At 41.8% G+C, this 11616-nt stretch overlaps 1 protein-coding gene across 1 annotated transcript; it reads left to right on the top strand.

Annotated features, from left to right (window-relative positions):
• The first annotated feature begins 2634 nt into the window (after positions 1 to 2634).
• On the top strand, positions 2635 to 4753 carry ppp1r3cb (protein phosphatase 1, regulatory subunit 3Cb). The gene has a single exon (XM_029450585.1). It carries the CDS (start codon positions 2716 to 2718, stop codon positions 3715 to 3717), a length of 1002 nt encoding a protein of 333 aa, XP_029306445.1. The 5' UTR covers positions 2635 to 2715; the 3' UTR covers positions 3718 to 4753.
• The last annotated feature ends 6863 nt before the right edge of the window (positions 4754 to 11616 follow it).

Raw genomic sequence — 11616 nt, 5'->3', positions numbered from 1 at the left:
AATATGAGCATTATGAAGTGTTTTAAACATTTTTTTTACTGTTGGTCGGACAGAACAATTACAAGACGTCACCTTGGTCTCTTGAAAATAATGGACATTTTTGTTATTTTCTAACACTTGAGTACGTGATTGCAAAATAACCAAAGGATGAATAGATATGAAGATAGTGGATGGTTGTATTGTATGTATGGACAGATGAATGTCAGATATTGTATAATGCCAATCAGAAGCTTTTGTATGTGCGTTTTAGATAATTCCCTTTTTGCTCTTGAGCAACACTATTTCTGCCACGACCACAACACTGCAACACACTGTGAGGAAACACCTTCAGAGTGACGAGAATGTGATGGTAATTCATTTCATAATTCATTTGATTTCACTCTTAAGGTAATTCCAACATCTGTTGCATCAGGATGCTTTTAGTTTGTTTGACCTGTGTTCGAAAGCCCAGACTTTGGCAGTATCACATGGACACTGCATGATAGTAAGAGCTCAATGAGCGTAAACACCAAATATTGCAAGAACGGTAAAAACAGAAACTTTTTTGCGAGAGATAGAAATAAAAGTTACACATAAGCAGTGCACAGGCATCATGTGTCATACGTGAAATGTGTAAGTAGTTTAATGTGGCATTATATACCTCTCTAATGGAAGACTGTATAATAAAACATGATATTTACATTTGTCTTCTTATAAACCAGTGTGTTTAAATATTTGATTGTTTTCCCTTTTTGCCAGTATTTCTTCACGGTTTGAATTAAATGTGTTAAATGCTGCTTTATAAAGAATAGTGTTTTCTGATGTCATAATGAGGCCATGTTGAAACATGGTAACCCTTAGACAGCCAGACAAGGCTGCGATAAATATTGTCTGTTGTCTTTATGACCATGTGAAAGCGGCATGCTCGGTTCTTGTGGTCTAAAGTCCGCCTGCACATGATCCAGAGGTAACAGAGGCCCTGCGGAGGGGGAGAACCCTGCGGAGGGTAAGAATCCACCAGCGCTGCCCTCTGACCTGGAGATTTGCAAAGATCAGAAAGCCACTTGTGTCTGGCTCTTAACTCAAAACTCCAATCAGTTTGATTTAAAGAAAGAAAGAAAACCCTGAACCAGACCGACTGGTGGAGTGTCCTGCAGCTGCAGGTGAATGAAATGAGGACGGAATACAAATCAACCAGATGTCATTGTTATTAGACTTGTTAGTGTGAACATAACAGAGTCTGTGCCTCCTTCAAACCACTTTAATCTGGTTTTGTTTTGGAGCAGTCCAGGGGCACAAACAGGGCTTTCAACGCTCAGCCTTCTTACTAAGTGATCAACAAAGGTTTAAAAAAGCTTTAAAAAGCCTTAGATATATATCACATGAGATCAACTCATGACCTTCATTATGTAACACAATGTCTCAATGTCATGTGGTCTATTTTTGACATTTGCATGTTTCTTCCCTTAAAGCTGTGGACTTTTAAATTCTTTGGTTTTGGACATTAAAAGTTTTTTAGTTTTTTTTCTTGTGGGTCCACACATGTGCTGACCCAGCAGAACGGGACTAACATTACATTTAAAAAGGGATTACAAAGTAATCGCCTATCATTAACAAATGGTTAATGACGACTGAGGAAAAGAACAACATCAGTCCATTGTTTACAAAGCAAACTGCTTTTTTATCTTTATTCTCTGGGTATAACATTTAAAGAATCCCTTTTTAAAAATACCATCATGTTAGCAAAATCCATAACAGTGGAACCATTGAAAACATGTTTAATCATCTTTTGAGTCACATTTTTCTACAAAGCCAGTGAGACATAAATAATCCTGCAGTGGGATGGTGCAGGAGTCCCAGGTCAGGAAGAGCCAGAGGCTTTGTGCACTCAGCAGTGAGGAATGTGAAGAGCATCTCCAACACCAGTAGGGGTCCATCATGTCTCTCAAATAGCAGCTGAGGCAACAACCCCAGGCATCCCAACCATGAGGCCCATGCCAGGCGACACTCCCCTTACAGCTGGTGGACAGCCAGCCCAAGTTTGTGCTGATTGGCTGGTGAGGAACTTCACTAACTTTTCATTGGCTGTTTGAGGAACCATGTGACAGCATATGCAAATCGTCTCTATGTGGCAGTTGAAATCCCTGAGTGCTGAGCAACCCCAGCACTGGAAGGCAGGAAGAGCAAGAGAGAGGGGGAAAGAAAAGGAGGAGGTGACCACAGCATGCACTTTGAAGAACGAGCTGCTCTGTCGATAGAAGTCAAAGGGACTGAAGACTTTAAAAGCTCCTTTCTCCTTGGGAACTCCTCACTTCTTTATTCCATGAGTTTGCTGCAAGGGTAAGGTTCAGAAAGAGTTTGGTTTTGTTGACGCATGTCATGCTGATTGAACAATATAGATTTTTGTGTACATGATATAGATTCAAGTTTCAGTTTGAATTTGATCTATGCATAGTTGAGCCATTATAAAATAAAACGGAAGCATCTCATTTGTGAGATTGGGACTTTTTCACTGTGGAGAAGAAATTTCAAGTCAGTTCAGCCGTCTTTGACTGATAGCGGAAGTAACGAGTTAAATAAAACCCGGGGAACTTTTTTGAATATGATAATTAAGTGAATCCACTGTTCTAAATCTCCTCCCCCTTCGTCTCTTTCCACCTCCCTCAACTCTTCTTCTCTCTCCCTCCCTCTCACACCACCTCCCTTAGTGTGCTCCGGTCTTTCAGTCCATCAGCAATGCCTGGCCCTGTAATGCCAATGGATGTGGCTATGAGATTCTACATGAGCACTCCCCGCCCTCCTCTCCGAGGTTTCCTCAGCTCCTATGATGAGCTGAAGAGGACAAAGAACCGGGTCAACCAGTCGACCACCCGCAGCCACAGCCAGCAGCTCTACAAACCACTGCGGCCCTGCCTCAGCAACCAGCAGAAAGCAGTGGATGAGGGCGACTGTATGGGCTGGAGCACCAACAAGGCCGGCAAGAAGAAAGTGGTGTTCGCAGACACCAAGGGCATGTCACTCACCGCCATCCACGTCTTCTCCAAGTTTGACGATGAGCCATATAAAAACAAGCGGTGTAGGGGAATCACAGAGGATCTGCAGTTTGACATGACAGACCTGGAAACAGCCACAATGGATCTAAAGATCAGCTCGGTGCGCAACCTGGCGCTGGACTTTAAACAGCCCTCCGCCGACTACCTGGATTTCCGGAACCGCCTGATTCAGAACTCGGTCTGTTTGGAGAACTGCTCGCTGCAGCAGCGCTCGCTGACCGGCACCATCAAGGTCCGAAACATGGGGTTTGAGAAGTCGGTGCAGTTGCGCGCCACCTTCGACTCATGGGCCGGCTTCACTGACGTCGAGTGCAGCTTCATGAACAACGTCTACAGCTGCCAGGATACTGACACCTTTGCATTCGTCCTGGAGCTGCCTGCCTACATCCCACCACACAAACGCGTTGAGTTCTGCATCTGCTTCAAAGCCCAGGACCAGATCTTCTGGGACAATAATGATGACAAGAACTACGTTCTCAAGCACGTTGGCTGGAACGGAGAGGACCTGAACATTCTGACACCAACGACTTCCCTTGAGCAGAGGAAGCCTTCAGAGTTCAGAAACGGGGGAGTGAAGGTTCTGGAGATGGAGTTTGATCAGTTCGGCAGCCCACGCATGTCCAGTGGACTCTTCCCTGGCTGGCAGAGTTGGGGGCAGATTGATAACGCTGTGCCTTATTGGTGAAAACATGAGAATGTTTGCTGAAATGACATGGGAATAAGATAACAGACTCTGACAGGGCATTCAGTGCAAATCCAGCTGGAGTTTGAGCTTAGAAGGGCTGTCAGACAGAAACTGAAGCGAACCACCTCTGCTTTATAGCAGAGGAAATGTACAAACCAGAGAGAAATCTGTAGCTGTAAAGTGCTCAACTGACCTGCTTCTTGCTGTAACGTGGTCCTCTGGCCTGAGAAAACTAATGATCTGTGGTTGGACGACGAGGGATTAATGGGAAAAAATCTATCATGTTTCACATATTCTTTTGTAAAATATTAATGTGCCTTCTCAGAGTGCCTGCCCACTAACATACAGACCATTTGTACAGCCACCAACAAGTGTTGAGCCCCTTTTGAGGGTCTGATGTATCGGTTAGATATGCACTGATTGAGATGTAATGTCTGTAAACTGACGAAGTAGAAACGGAGATGATTAAGTCCTTCATATTGAAGGGAAAGCACGCGGAGTGCATGGCAACAAAATGCTTCTCGACTTAAAGAAACACAGCTGATTCATTTCTAATGGAAGAATGGACACTAAATCTTTGCACCTACAAATGAGAAAAATAATTCGACAAGATTCAAATGGCCTTATTTTTAATTTTTGAGTCATGCAACCCTTTCTTTCCCTCCATGTAAATTTCTCATGTATGATGAAAAGTGTTTGGATGATGTAATACTGATGTAAGTTTGTTGAGGGACTGAGCTGCTATCAAAAGACGTGTCGCAAGAGAGACTGTGCATGTGATTGGTAAAGTCGAATGTGGACAACGGAAGGTTAAAGTATGTCGGGGAAGGAATGATCGAAGACGAATGTTTATATTTGCGTGTTTTAACAAGTGCAATTCTGTGATGTGTGTACAGTATGTGTGGCTGGACGTGAGAGTCAATCTATTCTTGTCTCACTGTGAAGAAAGGTCTGCGCCCCAGCATTTTGTTTCACTTGAAGGTGTGTTTAATGTATTTACCTTTCAGAAATAAATTTCTATATTTGTGTTAAAATATTCACGACTCCTGACCTTTTTGTTATGAATGTTTTGTCGTTTTTGGGATCAAGAACTTGGTGTTTGAATATTTATAGTACTTAATATGATAATGATTTAGAAAAAAGCCAAACCACAGTAATTTTGATATATTTCAGTATTTTCATAAGCTCTATAAAAATGTTTTCACTTTTCGTCTTTTTCTGCTTTATTAATTAATTATAGTTAATGATCCCAATATCAAAAGGTACCCCACCACAAAAACACAACAGGTCTTTTAGAGCCTTGACTCACACGTAACATCAACATGATCTAAGGTTCATGAAACTGAAATGTTTCATTACATAAGTGATGTTTGCAAACATCTAAGTTGCATCATTCATTTCTACATAGTGCATGCAACAGCCACCAACACAACACATCTCACACCCAGTTCTACAGTGTGACTTCAAATGTTTCCTTAAATAAATCATTAAACTTCAAACTGAACTCCCGAGTGGAAAGCACACTTCAACTTTAAAGCAAATAATGCAGAAGCCTCCGTTTGTTGGACATTCAGAATGCGGACGAAAGCAGAAACGTTGCCTGCAGTGTTTTGACTTTGCTTCTCTTATTTCCATTGTGCATGCTGCTGTCATGCTGGACTCGTGTTGGAGCAGGAAGAATGCTCCCTCCCTTCCTTTGGCATGCACAAAGGAAGGACCTGAGGCTGGACTAACATGACCTCTGAAGCCACAGATTTAACTCTTCAACTTCATGCTTAACTGGTTTTTCTGGGTATTTCTCTAATATATGGCAAATCTTTACTCAACGCTCGTAGCAGTACCATGACATAACATTTCCATGGGATTTATTGGTATTGTCCATGTCAGGGATTACGCTCCATGGGTCTCAGTTTAAGAAACAAAAGATATAACAACTTGCAGAACTCATATGTTTATTCTTACAAAAAGCTCTACCTGAATATACATAGAATACATGTTGTGTGCAGCTTACAGTACAGTAACTGCATTAGCTTTTCATTTGGTTGGGTTATCTGTAGTGATTCCAGATCTTCAGAGGTGAGTCTCACCTGGAGGACATTCAGTTCTCACTGTAGACTGAACTCCACCTGCCCTCCAGCTCCAGATCATCTCCACCTGTTGGCTGATGGAACCACATTCCTTCAATACCTGTAATTTCCTGACGGATCATCGTAACCGGCCTCTTTCTGTCCGACCTTCCATCGTTCTGTTTTCCATTCCCTTTGGGAACGTACGCAGGTAGCTCTTTCTACACAAGCATTCACTGTCTTTCTGTGTTTTGCATGGCCTACTCTCATTTCCTTGTCTCTATTATTTCCTGTTTACATTCCTTTCTTCTCTTTGTGAATTCGAGAGGCAAGAATGAAGGAAATACTAAATTATGATTTACATCCCTGGCAGCGGACATTAAAGTAAATGAAATATCTTCTGCCCTTCTTTAGTCCTTTTTTCCCCATTTCCATTGCAACACTATTTACCTGCATTTAGCATTACTGTGCAGCTGATGGTGACCGACTGAGCATCAGGTGACGTATCAACCTGTATGGAAGTCCTGAAGACATTTGTTTATTAGTCAGTATCATTGCCAGCAAAGAAATGTGCTGGAGTCACATGTTGCTCACAGTCTAACTATGTCAAACATTAATGGAGGTCAGGCTGAATCCAGAGGACATTAGGCAACGAGGATGCACAGACAGAAACCTCCTATAAGAAGGTCACAAAAACAAGTCTGTGAGATGTAAGCAGGTTACTAAAAGTCATCTTTATTCACTGAAACGTGCGGCTCCTTGAACTGCGAGTACAATGGTGATAATTATTAAGGTGAAATGAATTTGGAAGACAAAAACATGATCATCACATAAAGGTTTTGTGTTGTGACAGGCTGAAGTAAAGGCTGCGGGTCAATTTTAATGACACATTTGTTTATTGGGCGAGACTCAGAGAGGACTGTGTTTAAGAGTCTGTGAAAACACGAAGCACATGTGTGACCCTTGCATTGCATTGTACAGTACGTGCAGAGAAAGCAAAGGAGTATTTTGTTTGTGCCTGTTCACAAGGGAGAGAAAGAAAAATGAAAGAATGTCAAGAGGAAGAAAAAGCTCAGGGAAACCAACGCTTATGATGGTTAATCTCCTTCGATACGACCAGCTGGCAGCTCATTTACAGCACGAGGTCACTAACATGTCTGCATGCTTTCCTGAGAAATGTCTGAAAATTGATAAACTGTTTGTTTATGTATATTTAATGTCATTTAGGGAAATAAAAAATGAGTCAGTCATCAGTAAGAATGTAAACAACAGAGTTATTTTAGAACATATTGCTGAATGAATCATTATTCCTCTTTAAATATGCCAATATTACTGAGACTGGACGTCGTCACTGTGACGTGACTAGTTTGTGCACGACCGCTGTGAAGACTCACGTTTGGTATTTTGGCCGTCCCCTACTAGTTTTTCTGGAGACAGAAGTGACCATCTTTGTTCAGGAGGGTGGAGCGAGGGACAGGCACCGTTAGTATAATCGACGCTAAGTTACCAGCTAACGATAGCGCTAGCTAGCTTGGTTAGCAAGGCGCATCAGCAGTTCAAATTCAATGATATTAATTGGAATGCTAATTTTGGCTAACTAGACTTTACTGCATATCATATCTAAATGTGCTGAAGCTTTGACAGGAATAAAACAAGTAAAATTAAAATGCATAATGGCACAATGACCATTTCAGTTTGAGAATCAGCACGTCTATCACAGGAGGCACTTTAGCTGCTGTAGCATTTTTGAAGTAAGTGTTTGTATTCGATGCATTGGCTGTTTGTTATATATATTTGGTAATATCTCAAAATCAATACATGTTTAATGAGAAATATGCATAGAGTAACTTTAGGAGTTTAGTAGCTGTCTTACAGAAAGCACAACATGTTGAAACAGGTGAGAATACAAATAAATCAATAATTACTGTTGTGTTCAGTAACATGGAGGGCAGCCAGGCCTCGGCAGAGACAGGACGTGCAGGTTGGCATGAAAACAGCACAGCACAGATGTTCTTTTCCCAAAAACAAACAAAACAAAAGCAATGAAGGCTCCTGGATGAAAAAAGGAAAAGAGAACTGTGTGAGCAGGTTGGTGTGTCCGTGTTCCTGTCCTTGTTTGTTTTGACAGGAGGTTAACATAAGCTTAACATTTGTACTTTATATCGAGGTGCATAAATGTGTGTGCGTATATAAAGCATGTGCGTGCAGGTTGGAAGGTCACATACTGCAGGACATCTCTTTCTCAACACGTGACCACACATATCAGCAAGCAGTCGGGACAGGTGGTAATACTTTAGTGTGTGAGAGTGTTAGCCCATAACTACATGGGACAGCTAGAACAGTCTGCCTTCAAATCACCGTCAAAACACTGATCCATATCATATCATATAACTAAACCAAACCATAAAGAAACCAAGTCGGACATTCAAACCAGAAGCATGCGTGATTTTCTCTGGCATTCCCAAACACACACCCGATAACCCAGAGGATTAAAAGCAAAGGAAGGGAACTGAAAGGAACACACTACAGACTGAACGACCAGTTGCAAAGATGCACAATCCTCCACCCTGTCCTGAAAGCACACAGACAGAAGAATAAAGGTGTTATCTTGGTTGTGCACAAACTATACATAGAACATCCACGTGACCTGAACACCACTCCAAGGCTCTCCTGCTCCACTATGCTCCACTATCAGTGACTGTCTCCAAAATAACAAGGCCAAACGAAGTAACACAGAGGACACAATACAAGTTACACACTAAACATGTACATGTGAAGAAGTGTGATCCTTTAGGATATGATCCCAACGACCCAGTGGGTAACCAAACATGCATTTGAGATTGAAAATACTGGAGCACAAGGAGAGTACAACAGTCACTAAGCAAATATTTCACTTTGCTCTATAAAGGAGCTGCACACATACATCAAACACAAACATATGGATTTACTCAGGAGAAAGTCCACCAGCAGAGATGTATTTAGAATGTCTTGTTTGAGGACTTGTCTGTCTTGCACAATGGTTCTGTTCTGTCAGGAGAAGGAGGAGTGTAACAGAGGTTAACCAGGATGGAAATAGTCCATGTTGGTGTGCAGAGGCCTGAAGAGCTGCCTGATGCAACAACTGTCTGTCTGACGAGGTGTTGGACGACGGCCAACAGGGCCGTCTGTACATGATGAGACATGTAGGCATGTAAGGAGACATATGAGCCAAAAATACACACAGATGCAAAGGAAAAGCTATAATTAGCACATGACTCAGGACTCGTTATCACGTGGGGCCAAAAGAGAAAGTGAGTCCAACATATATAATGTTCATTTAAGCTCCAGTAAAATGTTGACGGTTACAAGCACAGATGTGAACTCTCATGTTCAACACATCGTGATACTCAGAGGACAGGGACGAGTCTCTCAACTGTAGCTCGTTGTTTTATGTTGGCAAACTTCCAATTATGTTGTTTCTGTGGTGACAACAGTTTCAATCCAAACCAGTTTAGTGGAGAATAATAAATATCTGATATCTGTAATGAAAATATTGAATTGGAGAGGTTTCATTGGAGAGGGTGAGGGTCTCCAATGATGTCCATTCTTATTCAAAAGTAGTTCAAAAGACTCAAAACTCAAAGCACTAATCATACCATCAATTAAATAAGAAGATTGGCAAACTATAAAATCTTTATATCCCCACGGTGACACAAAGCACAAACACTCGTGTACACAAGCAGCCACACACACACACACACACACACACACACACACACACACACACACACACACACACACACACACACACACACACACACACACACACACACACACACACACACACACAGTAATGTCTCTGTGGTGTTCAGGTGGGACTATTTAGCAAACAAAGACCTTCTTGTTTCTCTACTTCGCCTGCTGCCTTCGTCATAGAACCTGCATGTGTGTTTCTGAGTTTCACACTTCAGGACCTTTAACTCTGCTGGGAACTGATTTCTGATTTAGGAAAATGTCTCAGGTTTGAAATCTTTAGTTTTGGAGAGTCATGCACTGGAGACAGCAGAAAGGCAGAGGAGGTCATGATCTGCTGGCAAGTTATTAGAGCTGCATGTGGTTTGTGGTCGTGACTTCTACACCAAATGTGTGTACAAAGTCCTGTTTCAGGTACCAGATTAGCTCCACAGTACTAAATGTTCCTCAGCTGCTACAAAAACGGAATAGATTTGAATGTGGCAGTGAGAGACCGGCTGTGTCAAGAGTTTTAACTGGGCTGGAAGTTACACGCTGGGCATTCTCCTGGCTCTGGTACTGTAGTATATCACGCTCAATAAACTAGCTCTGTATTTGGTTCTTTAACAAGGACCAGGTGAAAACTAACTTCTTTCTTTCACAGAAATACCTTTGTTTGCTTATAATATTGGACGTTTCTGCACACAGAGGTTAGTGAGACCTGCCCTTACCTCATCATCCTGATACAAACCTTTCAGCTCAGCCTAGTTGTGCAGCAGAGACAAGCAGAGTGGATGATTGTTGCCCTGTAGCTGCTCCTCAAAGAGCTTCTTTAGAAAAGTTCAGTTACATAATGCAATAAAAAAGAATGTGTAATGGCATCTTGTGTTTAATAAAGTGCACCGCTCCAAGACCTGACGCCACTCTGCAGCACTTTACTGAATTCAATAAACAGACAGGCTGCCTGGGAGACATGTATGCATGCGTCCTGTTTCTTTCTGCTTCTGCAAAAGGAAGAAACAGGACAGACGGAACAAAATCAGAATAAGTGCGGAACATTAATCCAAAATCCCTGTTCAGGTATTAGTCTGTGACGTAAATCTTGTCCAAGTCCACGAGTCGTTAATGCCGTCACGGGCAACACATCTCTGTTTGGACATGGACTAGAATTATTGAGTCGTCATTATTCCATTGGTTTCCTGCTGATTGTCTCAGCCTAGAGATAAAGGAAAGGAAGATTAAACACGGTATCATTGTGCATGCTTACTGTATATAATGAGCACTTATCAGCTGTTCGCAAATCTTTTGGGACAAAAGTCAACTTTTGAGTCAGTCGATACCGGTCAAGTTCCAAGTATCCAATGCTGGCCATTAAAACACGACCACCATTTCCCTTTCAGAGCTATGATAATAGCAACTATAATGATAATAACATAACTGACACCAAGTCAAAGCAACGGGCGTATATGTTATATTAACATATTATCAGACTTGAGTGTTTTGTGTGCACGTGATTGTCGGCAGTTTGACTCATAGATAAGTTGGCTTCTCATAAAGCCAGATGGACCTTGCACCGGGTCTACGCCCGTGGTGCAGTTACACAAAGATGGAAGATAATCTATTTATAGAGAATATGTATGTTATATTGTTTTGAGAATATGGGGTCATACGAGGAGGTAACACAGCAACATAGCTCTGTCCACTACTGTTTGCATGCTAAACACTGAGAGCAGTCATTTGTGAGTCTAAACCGTGATTCTAGTTCAGCTTTAAAAGGTCATGAACATGAGAAATATTTAGTCTCCTGAACTCTAAAAGCAGAAGATCACATTCTTCTGGTTCAGAAATACGCTGCAAATGTCTGCGGTGACGGAAGCAGCACAGAAGGAGCCAATACCCTGAACCAGTGACGTGTGGTGAGGTTCATGGCTGGGGAGGCACTCACTCTTTCAGATTTACAAATATATGAACTGAACTGAGTAGCTTATTCACCATTTTCTTGGCAGCATGAACATTGACTACTGGTTATTTTTCACATCTCATATCAGCATTCTTTATACACACACAGTAAGGTACACATTTGGCCAAAAAAGAACACTACATTTATAGCAGTTCAGAGAGG

The sequence above is a fragment of the Cottoperca gobio genome, chromosome 15 (assembly GCF_900634415.1).
Source record: "Cottoperca gobio chromosome 15, fCotGob3.1, whole genome shotgun sequence".
Lineage (NCBI taxonomy): Eukaryota > Metazoa > Chordata > Actinopteri > Perciformes > Bovichtidae > Cottoperca > Cottoperca gobio.
The sequence above is the reverse complement of the archived record's forward strand: the minus strand, read 5'-3'. Positions and strand labels throughout refer to the sequence as shown.